Source organism: Eretmochelys imbricata, chromosome 3 (genome assembly GCF_965152235.1).
Source record: "Eretmochelys imbricata isolate rEreImb1 chromosome 3, rEreImb1.hap1, whole genome shotgun sequence".
Lineage (NCBI taxonomy): Eukaryota > Metazoa > Chordata > Testudines > Cheloniidae > Eretmochelys > Eretmochelys imbricata.
In genome coordinates, this window is record NC_135574.1 from 121,262,539 (window position 1) to 121,284,205 (window position 21,667).

At 42.8% G+C, this 21,667-nt stretch overlaps 1 protein-coding gene across 1 annotated transcript in view; it reads left to right on the plus strand.

Moving 5' to 3' along the window:
* The first annotated feature begins 1,242 nt into the window (after positions 1-1,242).
* Positions 1,243-21,667, plus strand: part of SLC22A3 (solute carrier family 22 member 3) — a 42,625-nt gene continuing 22,200 nt past the window's right edge. The window contains exons 1-2 of the mRNA XM_077811806.1: positions 1,243-1,659; positions 20,182-20,285. Coding sequence (XP_077667932.1) covers positions 1,243-1,659; positions 20,182-20,285 — 521 coding nt within the window. The remainder of the gene's footprint in view (positions 1,660-20,181; positions 20,286-21,667) is intronic.

The following is a 21,667-nucleotide window of genomic DNA, read 5'->3' on the forward strand; positions in this document are numbered from 1 at the left end:
TAGCAACAAAAGCCATGAGCACATCACCTCAGATCTCTGCTCCCTCCCTGGGCACCATTTCAAGTTGTCTGTCCTGATATTCAAAGCCCTCCATGGGATTGGACCTAGCTACCTGAAAGGTTGCTTCTATCTCCACAACCGTAACATCCCATCAACGACAACCATAGCCAGTAAGAGACGGGTAATTGCCAGAGACAGAACTGCCCTGGGAACTGGACCGCCACTTATTACTGTAAAGAGATAAGAAGGGCCACAAATCTCACCTCTTTCAGAATTTTAAATGCAAAACCCATTATTTCTGTGGCTTAGATTGCCCTCTGGAAGTGCCACCCACCCCTAGCCCACCTTGATCTCTGGCCCCCACAAGTCCCTGGCCCCCAAGCAAACTTATAAACTAACTAAATGTATAGCTCCTCTGGGAAAGGAGAGAGCAGGGGATGCTCAGATACTAAGATGAATGAGGCCATATAAAAACCTACATAAATAGGTCAAAGCACAGATAGACCTATTTTTAAAAGGAACTCCTACATTTTGGGCATGACAACCTTTCTTTAATTATAACATATTTATGCGTTCCAATAAAAGTTGTACACATGGTTCAATAGCACTTTGGATGAGTACTAGAACGTGGCTGCAGAAATAACTCCTGTGTGCTGAAGGGGAGACTTCAGAGCTTTTTATGAACATTTCTGTCACTGCCACCCAGAATGCTGACAGCATCGCTCATTGCTACTTTTGCAGCAGCTTCCTCTCTGTTATGTTTTTATTTAACACACTGCATTTTTCTGGGACCCCTTTGTAAGGACAAGAGCTGTATGCCCCTGCCTGCAGAGCTGGTGTTTACTGCACGTCTGTCCCTAAAGAGTTAATTGTTTTTATTGCATAATCTGTTTAAGATTCTGGATAGATAGGAAACGCACGCCACTTCTCTCTTATGGTATGTTTGCTCACTTTATATTGCTCTCCTACACTGCTGTGTGTAAGCCTCACACCACTTGACATACTGTAACACTCTGGGTGGGTCTGTGGAACTTTGCTCTGTTCCAAAGCTGCTTATGCTACCGTGGTGTTGTGTGTGTGTGTGTGTGTGTGTGTGTGTGGGGGGGGAGAGGGAGAGGGAGAGGGAGCGAGACAGTCCACACAGCTACATCTACAGGAAGCACCAGCACTAGTTACAAAGTTTGAAAGCTGTTGACTCTGCCATCTCTTGGATCCCTCCGAGTTGAAAACCTACTGCACACAATGCCGTCTTTTGATGAGGTTTTAAAAGAAGCTGGGGAATTTGGAAGGTACCAAAAGAGGGTCTTTTTCCTCCTTTGCCAGACAGGCATAACTTTTTCTTTTCTATTTGTGGGAGTGGTCTTTCTTGGGCACGCACCAGAGCACTATTGGTGCAGGATCCCTGGTGCAGCTGAATTAAGTGAGAGATGTGGATGGACCCTTGAAGAGGAACAAAATTATACTGTGCCAGCTCCGAACCTGGTGAACAGGTTTTCCAGTGGCCAGTGTGAGAGGTTTGACATAGAGTGGAATAACACCTCTGTGAGCTGTGCCAATCCACTGTCCCACTTTACTAATCGCAGCCTGGGCAACGTGGCGCTTACTCCATGCCAGGATGGCTGGGTATATAAACAATCCCACTCAACGATCATCAGTGAGGTAAGGGAAATCAACATTTTCCAATCAGTGTTTTCATTGTCAGAGCAGGATTGTAAAATAAAAATTGATTGCTAGAGCAATACATATGTAGTATAGATGTTTTTAATGGGACAAGAATAAAGTTTTCATCAGTTTCTCTGACAGTTACAAATGAATCAGGATATTGAGTATTATCAAGCAGCAATGCCAGCCTTTTAGGAATGGGTGAGCTAATCTGAAAGATCCCTAGTATTGACTCTCTGAAGCAGATGAACTCAAATGGGGATACTGCTTTTTTGCTGTTGTAACGCTGGACTAAAATAAACAAAGAGTAATGTCATTGCAACTGAGGCATTAGAGTGGTCATTTAAGGGCAGGTCCTTGGCTGGTATAAATCAATTTTGTTCAATTGACTGCTGCTGATTTATGCCAGCTCGTGATCTGGCCAGTTATATAGACATTATATAATTTATTTTAGTAAACATCTAGACTTACTAGTAATAAATAATTAGTGTCTAACCACTTCTGTGTGTCCCTAACCTTGATAAGAAAATAGAATTACATTGGTTGTCATTAAAAAGTCATATTTTGCCAACAGTTACCACTCTCTGGTATCCGAAATACTAGAGTTATTTCCTGAGGAATGGATAACTGCAGTTGCTCTGTTACCCCATTTGTGGTAAGTGTTGGCAAATACAGTTATTCTCTATTGGGCTGCGAAAGGACAACCAATAAGTTGTGCTAGGAGATCTTGATTATAGACATGTAGTCGGTGCAATGCAATGTGACTCTAATCCATAGACTCAGCACTAGAGATGTATGTGTGTGTGTAAATAACTGTGATAACTGTAGTGCTCAGAAACACCATAACCAAAACACATTTAAATAAATTAGGTATGTAATCTTCATGTAGTGTTGCATACTGTATCAAAACCACCGTATGATTTGATGACTGTGCCCATGGTCCTGCTATCTTCCCATTATTATTTATTTGTATGTCATGATCAGGACCTGGTCAGTCAATCCTAGTGGTCAGAGCAGAAGTCAGGGCAAGTCGGGTACCAGGAGGTCAGATCCAGGATAGACCAGAGGGCAAACTGAGAGTCAAGCGTCAGGAGGCAGGCCAAGTCAGATACCAGGAGGCCAGAGTGCTAGATAGGCCAGAGGACAAAAGCAAGAGTCTGGCGTCAGAAGGCAGACCAACTCAGGTACTGCAAGGTCAGAGTACGCAACAGGTCAGAGGGAAAACCAAGAGTTAGGAGGCAGGCAGGATCAGAAGCTGGAGTTTAGGATCTCTCACAAGCAGGGTCTGGAGCAGAGACAGGCAGGCAGTCTATGTTGTTGCTCAGACAGCTCCCTTTCATGGGTTCCTGGTTTATATACTGGTATCAGCCAATCAGGGGGCTTTCTGAAGCTGCCACGCCAGTCCTGGTGGTTGGTATTTCCTGCTGATCCCAGTCTCACAGGGTCCTCCCATGGGAGCCCAGCCTAAGCCTCCCATGGTAATGTGGAGGCATCAGCAGCCCTAAACCCCCACAGTTCCAGCCCTGCAGGTTCTCACATTGTGATAAGGACCCCCTTGTGCTAGGTGCTGTACAAAGAGACAGTCCCTAACCCAAAGAGTTTATACTCTCATCTGCCTTCCTTCAGCCAGTCCTGTAATCAGTTGTTCTATTTTGTCTCTTCTTAGATTATGACATCTTCAGGGAAGGAAACTTTCCTTATGCACATTCCATAAAGTGCCTAGAACAGGGGTGGGCTAACTTTTTGGCCTGAGGGCCACATTGGGGTATGGAAATTGTATGGTGGGCCATGAATACTCATGAAATTGGGCGTAGGGGTGAGGGAGGGGGTGCGGGCTCCGACTGGGGGTGCGGACTCTGGGGTGGGGCCAGGAATGAGGAGTTCAGGGTGCAGGAGGAGGCTCTGAGTTGGGGTGCGGGGAGGTGAGGGCTCTGGGGTGGGGCTGGGGATGAGGGGTTTGGGGTGCAGGAGGGGGCTCCAGGCTGGTACCAAGGGGTTCAGAGGGCAGGAAGGGAATCAGGGATGGGGCAGGCTGTTGTGGCATGGGAGAGGTGAGGGCTTTGGCTGGGGGTGCAGGCTCTGGGGTGGGGCCAGGGATGAGGGGTTTGGAGTACAAGAGGGGGCTCTTGGATGGGACCATTGGGTTCAAGGGTGCAGGCTCTGGGTGGCACTTAGCGCAAGCAGCTCCCGGAAGCATGTCCCCTCTCTGGCTTCAAGGCGCCGCCTGGTGGCTCTGGATGCTTCCCCGTCTGCAGGCGCCACCCCTGCATCTCCCATTGGCCAGGAACTGCAGCCAATGAGAGCTGCAGGGGTGGCGCCTGCAGATGGACAGCCCGCAGAGCCACTTGGCCACACCTCTGCATACTAAGTAGGCGCTAGAAGGGGGTCATGCCAGTGGCTTCCTGGGAGCTGTGCGGAGCGGGGCAAGCCTCCAACCCCACTCCCTGGCAGGGCTGAGGGCCGGATTAAATGGTCTGAAGGGCTGGATGTGGCCTGCGGGCTGTAGTTTGCCCACCCCTGGCCTAGAACATTGTATGCCCTGAATAAATGTTAAATAAGAGCAACTGAGTGGCCTGGAGATTGGTAAATGGATTCAGAGCATCCATCGTAGAATCATAGCTGGTTTGGGTTAGAAATAACTGAAACTCAGAATAAGCTGATGAGTGCAAGCTGTCTGAAATGTGTCGGTAGATAAGAATCCATGCCTCAAAAAACATTAATCACAGTCTTCACTGAGCAGATTCGTTTGCCATCTCAGCAATGGATTGAATGGGCAAGGAAAATTAAATATGTTCAGATTCCTAGGAGTGGCTATTCCAGGTGAGGGTTGAACCTCACTGGCAGGGGAAACTTGCACTGCTGCCTATGTCATACTTGTCCTGGAGATGTACAAAGAATTTCCACCTCCAGAGGCTTTCAGTCCAGAATCTTTCATGAAGTATCGTTTAACTGACATTATTTTTAAGATGAAAATTAGGAGTGTGTGTGTTGGGTGTGGCGGGGGGTTACTTTTTTGTCCATGTTTTTTCAGCTGTTGACCCTGATGACTGCTGAAAGTGGGTGAGCAAAACAGCAATGTAAAGCTTCACTCAGAGTCCATTTACAGCAGCAGTAGGTAAAAGATTATTCTGTATCTGATGCAACCAGTATGATTTTGCGTCAGCAGCAAGAAAAAAACCTCCCTGCTCGCTAGCTGATGCATGTAGAAAATGAAACTTGTGGGTCGTCAGAGCAAGGAGTGGGAGCTGAAGTTCAAAGTTCTGTTGGCAAACATCTTCAGCCTGTACCACATTCACCTGTGTGTTCAGCAGCACTCATGTAATTGAAAAGCAGGGCTACAGGGAAAAGGAAGGTGACCAAGGAAATGGTGAATGGGAACCTTATGGAAATGCTCCAGGTGCATGTGAACAAGCTGCTGAAAACCAGCCAAATTAGAAGTGTGGTTTTGATTTTCACCACCGTTGCCTGCCAAATCCCCTACCAAAAATAATAATAAGAAGGGGGTTGGATAGCCCACATAAGGTCAGGGGAGGGAAGGCCAGTGGACAAGAGTGCTCTTACTGACTAATGAGGAAATTTTCAAAGGCATGAAGGCTGTTAGGCATCCAACTCCCATTGGATGTGACTGGAAGTTGGGCACCTAATTGTCCTTTATGCCTTTGAAAATCTACCCCCTAAACCTCTGAATATTATTCTGTAAAATAACAGGCTCACATACAAAGCCTAAAGACAAGGACATAAGAATAGTAATAGGCTAGAGTGCTACCATATTCTTCTTTCCCAGATGACCATATGGTATACCAAGTAGCAGCATTCACAGGGCTCTTTTCAGACTCCAAAGGCCTGATCCAAAGAGTTCTGGGATCAGTAGAAAGACTCCAATTGACTTCACTGGGCTGTGGATCAGGGCCCAAAAGTCCAGTCCCTGTAGCTTGGGTCTGGCTCCAACATACCCAATTATCAGCTTTACTCACTTACTAAGCAGTGACATAGCAGGCAATTCACAACATAAATATGTTAAATATAACACACTTAGGGTTAACTTAGTCTTCCCTTTCTAAATTAGGACTTCCATAAAATTTAGATGAGAAGTTAGACATAGTACTGTCCTATCTAATTTGACCATTGAAACAGCTACCCCTTTTCTAATGTGCCTGCTCTTTTTAAACCCTTCATTTTTATATAGATGAACTGTTGTTTTTGTACTGTGTTTAAACATGTGTTATTTCATATCTGATTAAGTTTACCGAGAACACGACCAGGGAGACTAAATCAAAAGGATGATTTAACGTAGTAATCTGAAAAGTAGATGTTAGTGGGAAGGAGAAACTTAAAAAGCAGCAATGCTGAAAGAAACTTGCAGGGGGCTATACTAGACAGCAAATTAGGCACAAGTTTGCAATGTGATACAGTAGCTAAAAGACAATGCAAACATGGGCTGCTATGCAAAGATGTCATGCCACAGAACAGAAGTGTAACAGTTTCACTCTATCCAGTTCTTATGCAATCACACCTGAAATGCTGCATTCAGTTCTGAGCACCTCATTACCAGAGAGAGAAAAATGATCAGAGGACAGGAGGGATTAATTATTAAATTAATGAAATATGCTGGGTGAGTTTCTCATCTTTGTTCTGATCCCTTCACGCTGCTCCGGTGGTGCAAAAGGGTCTGGATCTCTCTGTGGGGAACACTTGAATGTGGTGTCACTTTCTATTATTTTATGTCTAGTTCATTTGTTAAACTGTTTCGAAATAGTTCCACAGGCAGCTGCAGTTACAGAAACCACGAAGTAAAAGTAATTGTTCGGTTTGATGGGAACTCCGGAGCTGGCGTATGAGCAGCACCTGAAGTGCCTAATGCCCATTCCATGGTAGCTGGATTAATTTATTTACACCTAGGGTAGGTGGCTGGAAGTGGGTCCTTTCACAATGAGGTGTTTTGAGGAGGAGGAGGAGAACAGAATCCACTATAAGGTCCATTATGGACAACACTTGGCAACTCTATTTATCTTCTTCAGGCCTTCATGATAGGTGAAATAGCAAAACCTAAGATTCATTTATAAAACATTCTTTGTATCTTATAGAGGTACAACAGCAAGTCCTCTTTCTCCTTGCCACTGCAAATTGAAATTTTGCACATTGTACCAGGATGGGTCATGATCCTACAGCTTTGGGTCATGCTTTTCCTTGCAGGCACCTAAAATCAGAGAGAGTTGCCTTACAAAAGGCAAACAGGTTAACTCTCAGTACATAATGCAGCTAGAGCCCTTTAGCTCCCTGATCCTGAGGTGGAATAAAGCTAGACAGAGTAGTAATCAGAATGATTTTAAGATGCAGATTGCAGCAAATGCACTGAAATCAGTTTTGACTTTATTTGTAAAACCTCACAGTAATTCCACAAACGTAATTAAGTTTCCCTGTTTAAGAGAACACACAATGCTCAATGAAATTAAGTATTTGGGAAATACCCCAAAAATAAAATCAAATATTGTTTCCACTTATTTTTATTGAGCTTTTGTTACTCCTCATGAACCCAGAAAAATAAACTAGTTGCGTCAGCAGCAGGTTTGGAATCAAATGGATTGTCAGATTTTGCTGGGAAAGGGAGCCATAGAGGAGGTACTGATCTTGGCCAAAATTCATCCCCCATTAATGCCAGATGATGTCAGCATAAATAATGCGGGGGTCCAGACTGCATTTTCTTAGGAATGGGAGTGGAGTCTCTAAAAGCCACTTCTGCAAATGAGTGGCGCAGGCTGAAAAGAGGATGTGGCTAGGGTGCGAGAGGGTGCACTGATTCAGCAGCTCCATACGGTAGACCAGCAATCGGAAAGAAAAAAAAAAGCTGAGCCTAGATAATTTCCACTAGCTGCTGATAAAATGTTGCACAGGGTGGGTAATTTTATCCAAACGTTTTTGGCAGTGATGACGAAGGTGACCAAATGTCCCAATTTTATAGGGACAGTCCCGATATTTGGGGCTTTTTCTTATATAGGCTCCTATTACACCCCAACCCCTGTCCCAATTTTTCACACTTGATCTCTGGTCAGCCTAATGATGACGCCTAGTGGCATGTTAATGGATTACAGACAAATCTACAGATTCAGGTGTCAGCAGAGACAGTAATCAATGGATTCATCAACTGCTAAAAGCAAAGCTGGTGTGTTCCAGACTTAATAGCAGCCTTTACTGGCACACATTTAGCATAATGAACTGATTCTAATGTGGCCTGTCAGCAACACTTCTCTGTGATGAAAGTTATGTAATTTTGAGACTTGGTAACAATTCATTGCCCACGTGTGAGGTCTGAGAAGGATAAATCATCACCAGAACACATTATCCTACTACAGTTGTTGCAAATAAATCATCATACTCTTTTACTTGGCAGCTGTCTCAAAAAACACAAACAAAACTGTATTTTCAAAGGGATCTGTAACCAGTTCAGTAATGTTTACCTTACCACTTTTACAGCATCTTAAAGCAGTGAATAACATGACAGTCAAAGCTGGAGTGGAGAGAAAACAGCTGTTCCTTTTTCTATACTACTCCAGAAGAATTCATTCTACAGTACAGAAAAGCCCCAAAGCCTACACTTACCTTGATTAGTATGTCTGGGTTAATACAAGAAATCAGGGCTACTCTTTCATATTTCCTATATCAGGTAGGGTTTGAGGGGTAGTGAGAGGGTGTCGGGAGTGGACAGCGGGACTGACTACTTACTCAGTAAGGTTTCCCCCATATACAAATGATTGTGCTTCAGGTAGGGCAGATCTTCACAGCCCCATTTATTTCAGTGAAGCTGCACTAATTTACACTGGCTGAGAAGCTGGAACACTGATTTCAAATGTTTGAATTTTTTCTATGCTTGCACAGGGTTGGGATGAGTTTACAAATCTCTCCTTTATTTTGCCAGTCTGGAGGCAGCAGTGGTAATAAGAAAGGAAAATATTTAAAAAAAAATGGAGGTGGCCAATTTCACATTAGAAGGCTTGGTATCATTCTGGGTGGTCCAGCCAGCAGATCTACAAGTGATGCAAGCTGGACCTTGAAGGCATGTAGGAAAATTCAGGCAAAAATCCCAAAATCAAAACCAAACAAACCCCACTACTCAGGTTCTTGTGACACAGCAACTTAAGAGTGAAGGGAAGTCTGACCCTCCATTTTTCTTTGGCATTATTAAGTGCCACTGGTGTGCTGACCTCTGAACAAGGTAGAGAAGAAAATCTGCCCTGAAGAGGTCTCTTAGCACATTTTGTTTCCTGATAAAACCAAGAAAAAGGGCTGTTTGCCCCCCTTGAGCTGAATCAGCTTGAAGTTTGATTTCAGTGACGTGCTGGTGAAAAATGCTTTGGAGAATGAGAGAATCTATACACCCCCAAAGCAAGTACAGACTGGGTAGCAGCAGTCTGAGCTGCCCCAGATTGCCCTAGCAATGTACTTCCAGCCTCCCCTGGAGCACCATCTGCAGGACTGAGAGGATAAACTGGTCTTCTATTAATACTGCCAAGTAGGATGCCAGTTTTGCTGGTGGTTGTTTCAAATGGACACTTGTTCAGCCAGAACTGGGCTGAGACCTTCGATTCATTGTAGACAGGCATAGAAAAACACCTAGTATTGGTCAATTAATGAAACGATAGTTGTAAATCAAATATTTACTTATCTCACCTGTCTGTTGTGACGCTTAGTTGTGACAGACTGTACAGTGCTTTCAGAACCTCAGGCCAAAGGTGCTATCCTTCCAAGTCCTCTGATGAATTATTATCAGGTAAGACAATGCAGGGTTGAGTCTGGTAAGGCAGGGAAAGGCTGTGCTGAAGGACTAAGGTATGAGCTTTCCAGCATCCCGCTCAGCACCGGAACAGAAGTCTGTCCTTAGTTGTATCGCAGAGACGGGAGGCCTCATCCAAAGCTTACTGAAGTCATGGAAGACTCTGTCGACTTCAGTGGCCTTTGGCTCAGGTCCCAAATTATTTGCACCTCTCTACAGAAAAGTGAGATGCTGCTGAATACCTGCAACTCCCATTGTCTTCAGTCGTTGAATTACACAGAAAAACATTGTGGAGTACTTGCTATCCCCTAACTGAATCTGAGTGTCAGTCCAAAATAAAAAAATATCTGCCCTCTGACAGACATACTGTGAGGGGAGACACTGTAATAACCATTTTGTTTTCCAGGTATTAGTCATGAGCTTGACCTTCTCAATGCTCATTTCAGACCCATCCTCCTCCTTTGTTTAAAGGTTATTTCAGATGTGAAATCCCTAGGCATATTGGGGATTCTCTCCCCTCTCCCTAGGGAGATGGACAGATAGTTTAATATCCTTTTCCTGGATAAGCAAAATAGGCAAAGTAAACTAAAATGGTCCCAAATAATTGCACCATGGTTAAAAAAAACTTCATTGGAATTTGGTCTGAATGTCTAGGCGTTCAATGGGTAGTGAGAGCATTTAGCACCTTCCAGGCATCTGGCTCCTCACCAGGGGATACTTTCATCCCCTAAAAAAAAAAAAGGAGTACTTGTGGCACCTTAGAAACTAACAAATTTATTTGAGCATAAGCTTTCGTGAGCTATAGCTCACTTCATCGGATGCATGCAGTGGAAAATACAGTGGGGAGATTTTATATACACAGAGAACATGAAGCAATGCGTGTTACCATACACACTGTAATGAGAGTGATCAGGTAAGGTGAGCTATTACCAGCAGGAGAGGAAAAAAACCTTTTTGCAGTGATAATCAAGGTGGGCCATTTCCAGCAGTTGACAAGAACGTGTGAGGAACAGTGGAGGCAGAGGGGGTGAATAAACATGGGGAAAATAGTTTTACTTTGTGTAATGACCCATCCACTCCCAGTCTTTACTCAAGCCTAATATAATAGTGTCCAGTTTGCAAATTAATTCCAATTCAGCAGTCTCCCATTGGAGTTTGTTTCTGAAGTTTTTTGTTGAAGAACTGCAACTTTTAGGTCTGTAATCGAGTGACCAAAGAGATTGAAGTGTTCTCCGACTGGTTTTTAAATGTTATAATTCCTGACGTCTGATTTGTGTCCATCTATTCTTTTACATAGAGACTGTCTGGTTTGGCCAATGTACATGGCAGAGGGGCATTGCTGGCACATATCACATTGGTAGATGTGCAGGTGAACAAGCCTCTGATAGTGTGGCTGATGTGATTAGGCCCTGTGATCGTGTCCCCTGAATAGATATGTGGACACAGTTGGCAACGGGCTTTGTTGCAAGGATAGGTTCCTGGGTTAGAGGCTCTGTTGTGTGGTGTGTGGTTGCTGGTGAGTATTTGCTTCAGGTTGGGGGGCTGTCTGTAAGCAAGGACTGGCCTGTCTCCCAAGATCTGTGAGAGTGATGGGTCGTCCTTCAGGATAGGTTGTAGATCCTTGATGATGGGCTGGAGAGGTTTTAGTTGGGGGCTGTAGAGGCTCGTTCACCTGCACATCTGCCAATGTGATATATGCCATCATGTGCCAGCAGTGCCCCTCTGCCATGTACATTGGCCAAACTGGACAGTCTCTGCGTAAAAGAATAAATGGACACAAATCAGACGTCAGGAATTATAACATTCAAAAACCAGTCAGAGAACACTTCAATCTCTCTAGTCACTCGATTACAGACCTAAAAGTTGCAATTCTTCAACAAAAAAAAACCTTCAAAAACAGACTCCAATGAGAGACTGCTGAATTGGAATTAATTTGCAAACTGGACACCATTACATTAGGCTTGAATAAAGATTGGGAGAGGATGTGTCATTACACAAAGTAAAACTATTTCCCCATGTTTATTCCCCCCCCCCCATACACACACTGTTCCTCATACATTCTTGTCAACGGTTGGAAATGGCCCACCTTGATTATCACTGCAAAAGGTTTTTTTTTTTCTCTCCTGCTGGTAATAGCTCACCTTACCTGATCACTCTCATTACAGTGTGTATGGTAACACCCATTGTTTCATGTTCTCTGTGTATATAAATCTCCCCACTGTATTTTCCACTGCATGCATCCGATGAAGTGAGCTGTAGCTCACGAAAGCTTATGCTCAAATAAATTTGTTAGGCTCTAAAGTGCTGTCAAAGTTCCTTCCCCACTCTGAACTCTAGGGTACAGATGTGGGGACTTGCATGAAAACCTCCTAAGCTTACTTTTACCAGCTTAGGTTAAAACTTCCCCAAGGTACAAATTAATTTTACCCTTTGCCCTTGGATTTCCACTGTCACCACCAAACTTTATCTGGGTTTACTGGGAAACGTAGTTTGGACACATCTTTCCCCCCAAAATCCTCCCAACCCTTGCACCCCACTTCCTGGGGAAGGTTTGGTAAAAATCCTCACCAATTTGCATAGTTGACCACAGAGCCAAACCCTTGGATCTTAGAACAATGAAAAAGCATTCAGTTTTCTTACAAGAAGACTTTTAATAGAAGTAAAGGAATCACCTCTGTAAAATCAGGATGGTAGATACCTTACAGGGTAATTAGATTCAAAACATAGAGAATCCCTCTAGGCAAAACCTTAAGTTACAAAAAAGACACACAGACAGGAATAGTCATTCTATTCAGCACAGCTCTTTTCTCAGCCATTTAAAGAAATCATAATCTAACACATACCTAGCTAGATTACTTACTAAAAGTTCTAAGACTCCATTCCTGTTCTGTCCCCGGCAAAAGCAGCATACAGACAGACACAAACCCTTTGTTTTTCTCCCTCCTCCCAGCTTTTGAAAGTATCTTGTCTCCTCATTGGTCATTTTGGTCAGGTGCCAGTGAGGTTACCTTTAGCTTCTTAACCCTTTACAGGTGAGAGGATTTTTCCTCTGGCCAGGAGGGATTTTAAAGGGGTTTACCCTTCCCTTTATATTTATGACAAGTGCCACAAGTACTCCTTTTCTTTTTGCGGATACAGACTACACTGCTGCTATTCTGAAACCTTTCATCCCCTACAATCTGGCAACTCCAAAGGGGTTGGTAGAGGAACTAATGATATCAGCTTTCCCCTCTTCCATTCCTTTATTTATAACACAGTGCAGCTGAGAGTCGTGGCACTGTCCTGAAGTAAGTGGTTTCTCCTCTCCTAAGCTCCTATCTCGACTTCTTGCAGTGACTGGTGTCTGCACATGTCACTGGCGGTGAGAGCAGAGGAGTTCAGATTGGTATTGGTTATGAATTCATCTACCAGGCCCTTTCCAGCCATCGTATTAAATTGAGGAAGAATACAGTTCAAGCATATAGTGTGGTAATGTGCATTTTGTTATGTACTGTACGGAAACTGTGTTAGCAAATGAAGTGTGTAGCCCACAGACAAGTTGTCAATGCAGCCCTCAGTGTTGTAAAATGTGGACATCCCAGCCTTAAGCAGGGCATTACTGCTGTGTGTACAAGTGCAGTTGTGGATTTTCTGACACACACATCAATGGAGGAGCTGACCCTGAAATTAAAACGACCTACTTAACTAACTTCCTCCAGGCATTAGGTCTTCCATTTGAATTAGACTCAGAATAGAGAGGCAAAGTTCTGGTCTGGGCCTGAACTTTTCCAAATTTTGGGGAGAAAGAGAGCATGGTGGCTGAGAGATAGAAAGGCAAATCCTCAAAATTAGATGTGAATCTAGATCCAAACTTGCCCAATGTTTGTGAGATGTTCAGACTTGAGGTTTTTGGTTTAGACCACCTCTAGTGTGACCTCTCAGAACTTTTTTATAGTTTATTTTCAGCAGACGCACTATACAGCTCTGCTTTCACAGGATTGCCAGGTTGGAAAGGTTAATAAGAAACAATGAAAGATGAAGCAAGACACACGAGGCCCAGGCAGAGAGGGCTCTGGATTTTTGGATTCTCTACATTACTGACCCTGGACACCAAGCAGAAGATTGAGAGGGAGGCTTGTGACCCCCTCCATTCTGAAGCCTTGTATTTTCTTTTCCCCATGCACAAAGAGCAAAGTATTCCTTTCAATACATGTGAGCCCAATTTGTGAACAGTTATTCACACAAATAATCTTAGTGACTTTCTTGGGACTACACATGTAAGTAACTGCTCATCAGTGTGAGAAATGGATTCAGTCTGGACCTTAGCTCTTTATAGCTACAGAACAGATACATCCTGGTACACTCCTGCACATTTCTGCATGGGATCACAGCTAGGACTGAGAGGGTGGTTTGGGCTCCATTCATAGAATCATAGAAGTGTAGGACTGGAAGAGACCTCAGTAGGTCATCTAGTCCAGTCCCCTGCACTCAAGGCAGAACTAAGTAATAACTAGACCAGTGGTTCCCAAACTTTCCGCCGCTTGTGCAGAGAAAGCCCCTGGCAGGCCGGGCCGGTTTGTTTACCTGCCGCGTCCGCAGGTTAGGCCGATCGCGGCTCCCACTGGCTGCGGTTCACTGCTCCAGGCCAACGGGAGCTGCTGGAAGTATGTCCCTCGGCCTGTGCCGCTTCCCGCAGCTCCCATTGGCCTGGAGCAGCGAACCGCGGCCAATGGGAGCTGTGATCGGCCAAACCTGTGGACGCGGCAGGTAAACAAACTGGCCCGGCCCACCAGGGGCTTTCTCTGCACAAGTGGCGGAACAAGGTTGGGAACCAATGAACTGGACCTTTCCTGTCAGGTTTTTGTCTAACCTGTTCTTAAAAACCTCCTATGACAAAGATACCACAATCTCCCCTACGCAATTTATTCCAGTGCTTAACTAACCTGACAGTTAGAAAGTTTTTCCTAATGTCCAACCTAAATCTCCCTTGCTGCAATTTAAGCCCATTGCTTCTTGTCCTGTCCTCAGAGGTTAAGGAGAACAATTTTTCACCCTCCTCCTTGTAACACCTTTTATGTACTTGAGAACTGTTATCATGTCCCCCCTCAGTCGTCTCTTCTCCAGACTAAACAAACCTAATTTTTTCAATCTTTCCTCATCAGTCATGTTTTCTAGACATTTACTTTTCACTTTTACATTACCTTAACCCTTTACATTCACATTAAATCCATGCCTTTTTGCTGAGGCTGCCAACTAGGGTGCTAGTTGCTAGTGAATTTTCTGAAATGGGGTTGATTCTCTTTTAAGGACTAGACTGAAATCACCAATTCTTTTCATCCAGGCCACCAAACAGCTTTCAGATGGTGGTAACTTTCGGACACTACCAGGAGTGAAAGTAACTTAAAAATCTTACCGGTGTGGGGCCTCGGGTGGAAGGGGCTGGGCTTGGGGTCAGTGTCCCCCTGCCAGCCCTTCCGTGCTGCCAGGCCCGTGCCACCTTGGTCTCCAGCTGCTTCTGCGAAGCAGCAGGTGGGCACCCGGGGTCCTTTTAAATCACCAGGCCCCAGGGCAGCTGCCCCTTTTGCCCCCCCCCATAGCTGCCCTCGGAGGGGGCAAAAGAAGCAGCGACATTAAAGTGCTGCCACAGCAGCGCTTTAACATCGGCTGTGTCCTGGCTGGTACCAGCAGCCACTTGCTATGCCATAGTGGGCCGTACCAGCCCACTTTACGCCTCTGGATACTACCAAACCAAGCCAAGGGTGGTCTGGGAGTGACGAGCTGTAGAACTCAAACAATCCTTTGCACTATATACACTTCTGTGTTAAAGGTTAACTCTGTTAATGAAAAGGATGAGGAAGAGCTCTGGGGAAGCCCAAAAGCTTGTCTCTCTCACTAGCCGAAATTGGTCCCAGTGGTGCTGGAACAATCTGTATGGTGGGGCTGCTGAGAGCCATTGGACCAAACTGCAAACCCTGTATGTGATGGAAACCACTTCCAGCCAGGGGTGCGGCACCCTCAGGTCCCATACTTCCAGCACCTATGGTTGATTCAATATAAGATATTTCCTCATGCACCGAGTTTTTCTTATATCCTGGGACTAACGCGGCTGTAACAACACTGTTTATATAAAGAGCATTTAAGTGGACCCCGGACAGACAAAAAATAACAACAAAAAATGAAGCCAAGAATTCTTAACTACATCAAGAATATTTAAATATATAGACCTGAGGAAAACGTAGGATTTATTTATAAGGTATCAGTCAATTTACTTAAGCATTTTACACTATAAATCCTTTTGAAAGTACTCCCAGTGCCTAACTGTTATCCATCGTCTCTTGTTTCATGGAAAATGCAAGTGATTTAAAGTATTTGACTGATATTTTAAGGCAACAATTTATTTCAACTGTCAGCTGCTCAATGTGAAATGTACGTTGAGGTACAAGGGCATTGTAAAGGAAGCATATTTTCCCCTGTCTCTTTGATGCACTCTCTTCCCCCAGCCCTTCATGTCAGGTTGTTCGCTTTCTCTCTGTTTATCTTAAATGTGGATTAATTTATTTCAAAAATAAATATATACTTTTAAAAGGATCAAGCATAGTAACTTTCCAAGGCAAGGAGCCCAGCTATCTCTACGGACCAATCCTTCAAGCCGTTCCATGAAGGAAATCCATGGAGCTCCATGCAGGTGTGCAGGGGTCCACTAGCACAGAACAGCTTGCAGTACCGGGGCCCATGTTTGCAAAGCATCTAGCATCTAGCTTTGTTCCTGACTGGGGCCTCTCTGAGTATTATCAGAATATTAATAACAATGGATGGGATTTTTCCAAAGCACCTAAGGGACTGTTGACTTTCACTGCCACTTATGATCCTAAGTTACTTATGATGTGCTTTTGGAAAACCCACACAATGTCTTTAATACCAAAAGGCACCACAAGACAATGGCCTCCACACCACTAAAGCATGGGACTGACAGGGTGTATTTGGAGCTTAGGTGTGTGGAGGCTCTGCAATGAGACAAATTTTGCCCTAGCAGAATAGGCTTGAAAAGTAAAACTAACATGTTCAATGAGATCTCTACATCTTCACTCATAATTCGGTCCATGCCAATAATACATGAGTCAAAACAGGATACTTAGACATCTATGGGCTCAAATTTATAGGCTATGGACCTGATTCTCATCTCAACTATGCAGGTTTTGTGCCAGTGTAATTCCATTGACTTCAGGGGGCATTGTTCCTTATTTACAGCCAAGTGAATGAGATTGGAATCCAACCCTGGGTTTCAAAAGTGGCATTACAAATGCATATATGTGAAAGGTGAATTTTCTTTGATTTGAAGTGTTTAGCTATCCTTGTTTCGCCTGGGAGAGTTGATCTAACATTGAGACACAGGCAATAAGCCTGATGCCACTTTCAGTGTTAGAAAAATGAGGTCCTGAACTCTGAATTTGGATGGTGGGATTAAAGAAAGTGATTTAAAATTAATGAGTTTTAAAATGTATTTATTAAAGGAAGTGATTTTAAACTAATTCGTTTTAAAATGTATTTATTTGTAACTTAAGTGTGCCTGTAAATTCTGTTAAGGATTTGAGATCAAAAACATTTTCCTTTCATGATGTGTTTATTTTAAAAGTATTTCATTCTTAAATCCTTTTCATTCTGTGCCCATAATAATCCATTATGAGCTCTGATGAGACAGTAACTTTTACTTTTTCTGCCTATTTTACTTCTTTGATTGCAGGACTTGTGATTGTGGACAGAAGTCTTCTGTCAGGGCTTTCTGCTTTAAGAGCAAGCAAAGTTGTCAAATCCTAAATAGGCCTTCATTGCATTGGTCTCCTTGGTGAGGGGCTCTTTATTGCAGTCCACCATTGAGCTCCTTTGTTCATTTGCTAGCTTGGTCTCTCTCTTTAAGACCTTGAACTTACATGGTGCTGAGCAACCTTAATTCTCATTAAACAACATTAAGTTTTGGGGACTATTGGTCCAGATTCTTCTGGCAGTTGTTTCCAATATATTTCCAGAAGAGTGTACCACAGAGGGTGACTGCTCCCTGACTCCATCTCACCCCTCTGGCTGGTTATGCTCTATCACGTAGAGATCCATTTCCTAGTGACTGGTAGAGTGACTTCTGTAGGCTCAGGTGGAGAGAGGGAGGAGGCTTACTGGTGCCATTCTTGCTTTTCTTCCACCTAGTTCTCTTTGCCTATTTTTTCACTACATTATTCCATTCCATGTTTTTCTCTACAGAAGATCAGCTGGACCTGTATTTTCTACTCAACAAACTAGTTTTAAAGACCAAATAGGCTGTGTTTGCCTGTGTGGGTGGTTTTAAACATTCCTCCTGAAATCTCTGACTAGTGACAATGTCACAGGCATGTACAAGTATTTCTAAAGTCACTTTTAGAAATGGCCATGCCCTTGAAAAAACTCTGTGAAGTGGGACGTTCTGGAAATATTTCATGAAGTTCTGTCCTTTCTGTCCTGCTGTCGCACTTGTTTAAGAAACAAGAAGGTAGGAGTACTCTTCAAAGAGTAAATGTGCAACGCTTTGGAGTTTGTGAAAATTCCACAGCAGTTATTGTTTCTGAGACATGAGAACAAGTTTTGTTCCTGGAAGAACCTAATGATTCTATACATACTGGTCTAGATTTATAAAAGTAGGAGTTAAAAGTGAACACCACTGGACATTCAAAAAGGATGAGCTGTGCTCCCAAAAGTCAAGAGCTTGGCTTCAAAATGATCAGATTTTTTAAATAATAAATGTAGAGGTCTTTATTGTTGTTCTGGATTTTGAATCGTAGGTTTCATGTAGTCAAACTTTTCTCCACCACAGTAAGGGGTAGAAACTCACTTTTAAAAAAGAAAGTTGAGATTCTCACTTAATCACAGGATTCCAGGAGCTGTGGCTTTAAGAAAATACAAATATTGTGAGACTTGCAGTAAAATCACAAGAGTTGGCAAAACTGAGTTAGGGTCCTAGATCCATTTTTAGACACCTAAATAAGTGGCCTAATTTTCAAAAGCACTGATAACCTAACAGTTTGCATTGAGGCAATAATAGCTGGCAGCAGTGAGATCACTGGGACAAATAGGGTGCTCAGCACTTAAAAAAATTGGACCACTTATTTAGGTGCCTAATATGGATTTAAAAGCTTATCTTTAGACTATTACTTTTAAAAATCTTGGCCAATGTGAAATAGAAGATGTCTTCATTCTATCTAAGTACTTCTATGCCCCCCCCATCACTGCAGTATTTGAGCACCTTCATCTGATATACATTATTATGAGTGTGAACTTGAAATACTAAATGCATTGCAAATATTCTGTATCTCAGTTATCTGTAAAATATTATTATTAATATTATTTATTACAGCTCATCCTTGGAAATTATGGCTATTTCTAGAGTGCTATTTAATAAATGGCTAAAACTGCTGAGAATATTACCTCAGTTTATTCTTAACTTTGCTTTTGCCTAACTCCTCATTGTTGAAAAGGACATTCTAGTCAGAGATCAAAAAATCCTGACTACAATGAGGTCTGCAGGACTTATTGAGCTAGGTTGGCATATAATTGTTCTCCACGACCCTATAAAGTAATTGCCAACAAAATACTATCCGCACAACAAATGAATTTTTAATTTGGTTTTATTTTTGTTTCTGGTCTCTTTCCCTCCCTGCCTCCTCCCCCATGAATTCTTCAGATGAACGCAGGAGCAGCATTTTGTCATCCTGTAACAGCTGCTGCAATATAAAGAATTGAAGGGTCTGAGAAAGTTACAGCAAGAAAAACATTTTCAACCTGTCAAAAATTGGTTTGAAATTCGTTTTCTGCACCCTCACAGGTCAAGTATCTCTACTTTTGCCTAGGAGGCACTAAGAAAAAAATTAAAAACATTTGGAGATGTTAGTGTTTTCCCTGGTTACAGCTCTGCATTTACTCTGAGCTAAACATAGATGCAGCATTTCCTTGCCAGCAGACGTTAAACTATTGTGCTCAATCTGTATAACAACAAACCAATTCAGATGTCTCCCCTGTTGAGGACATTTGGCCTACAAAACCTGAAACACAGCAGCCTTTTGGTAAGGAGGACCCATTTTCTGTATGTTTACTGTAACTGCAGTGATCTGGACTCACTAATGCGGGCATTTCTCTGTGCCATCTGGGCCTGCCATTGAACAAGTACACAATAAATAGGAAGGATGACAAGTCACAAGATGGATGATGTTTAATCTGAGACCAGTCAGGAAGAAACTGTATTTGCTCACTGATCCTCTGGGAAGAGAGAATCCATGGAGGACACTCGATTGACATAGCTCCACACACTGAGACCCCGCAAGATAGGCAAAGGTGTCAACAGTGTCAAGAGCTGCTAATAGGTCCAATAAAGTGATCATGGATATCTTACCCTGGTCTACCACTGTGAGGAGATAATCAACCAGCAATATCAACACAGTCTCTGTGCTAGATCTGGAACCAGACTGATAGGGATACAGGAAGTCTATGGAATTCAAGAGTTATTGGAGCAGCCCGCATTATAATTTTCTTAGTAAATTTCTATTAAAAACGGATGTTTGAGATGGGATGCTAATCACTGAGGTGGTAAAAAACAAACAAGCTTGAAAGTAGTTTCTCAAACACTTAGCAATCAGGTTTTTGCTCAGGCGTGTTTTTTGTCCTAGAGCAAGACAATTGCTAAAATGTTTTGCTTTGAGGAAAAATATTCCATCTCTGTGGGGGAATCTTATTATATCTCTTGCTTGTTCCCACAGTATAATCTTGTGTGTGCCAATGCCTGGATGCTAGATCTAACACAAGCTGTTCTCAATCTGGGGTTTCTGACAGGAGCATTCACTCTAGGCTATGCTGCAGACAGGTAAAGTATGTGTGTTAATGCAAGTCTACCCTTATAGAGGCAGAAACATTTTGTGCTGTAATCACCGTATGCAAACATTCAAAGTTTGGAGGTTCAGTTCAATTCCAAGAAGCAGGTCCAATATAAACTTAACTTCCTGAGTCTGTAAAATTGGTCTGGAAACTTCATGAGATTTTTAGTACTTCCTGGTCCTGTTAGGACTTAAAATAGCATGAAAAGAGCCCTTCTTGTGGTATTTCATAATTTCTGTTCACATCTGGACTCAGGAAGTACAGAGGAACACAGAAATGAAAAGCAAGCGTTTACAGAGAGTTTTGGGGTTGACAATTTCTGAGGGGGCATAAGGCCATTGATGAAGAAAGCAGCTCCTTTGAGAGAGGAAGAAGAAACTCAGTGCTACAACCCTCTGAGTTCACACATAAGGCACACATACCCATATGGTGACCACCAAGGTCATGGTTACAGTTGGTCTTCAACATTTTTAGAGCTGACTGAATACTGCAAAAATGTGTGGGTGAAATCCAGCCCTGTAAACAGGGCCAGTGCCAGAGCTAAGCACTACTTAAGTCCAACTTTCCTTCAAAATAGGAGGAGGAAGCCTTATTTTAAGGAATTAAGTCAGAATTAAATGGTGTGCAGTCCTCATGCCAGCCCAAATACAAGGGTGAATTTCACTGTAGATGAATATTTCTTTGATTTGAAAAATATATTAACCTTTGCTGTTTTGTGCTCCTTTTCTATTTGCTATCCATGAATATCCTAGTAGGTGATTTTATTAGGCAGAGCACACAGAGAATATTCTCAGATAAAGCACTTTGAATTCCTAAACAAAAGTATTTACAATAAAAACCTCATTGTACTGAGAATTATGGTCATCCAGTAGAGGACAAACCTACCACGTGACCTACGTGTCCAATCAAAAGCAAACAATACAACTTTTGCATACTGAAGTCACACAACAAAGCTCTCAAATATGGTAGAGAGCAAGGATTATTTGCAAACATTCTTAAGTGAATAATTCTTTTAAAAGAATCAAGTGAAGAAATTTTTTTTAATCTTTACACAGACAATTCGCAAACAGAAAGAAGGAGAGAGACAGTGAGCTGATAAATCATTGTTTGAAAGTTTGAAAGTATTCACTTAGCCATATTCAAAATAAAGGGATTTAAAGCCAGGTTAACATTGGATGAAGACATTTCAGGGCTGCAACTATAAACTAGTTGTCGCATGATCAAATCAGAGAGAATCATGATGCTTATAAAGTGCCTGACAGTCTTGGATGAAATGATAATAGAAATAATTTATATTATTATAGAATTACGTCTTACCCACAAAATTTGGATCTGTAATTGTCTCTTTACCACATAGTTCAAAGGGTTTTA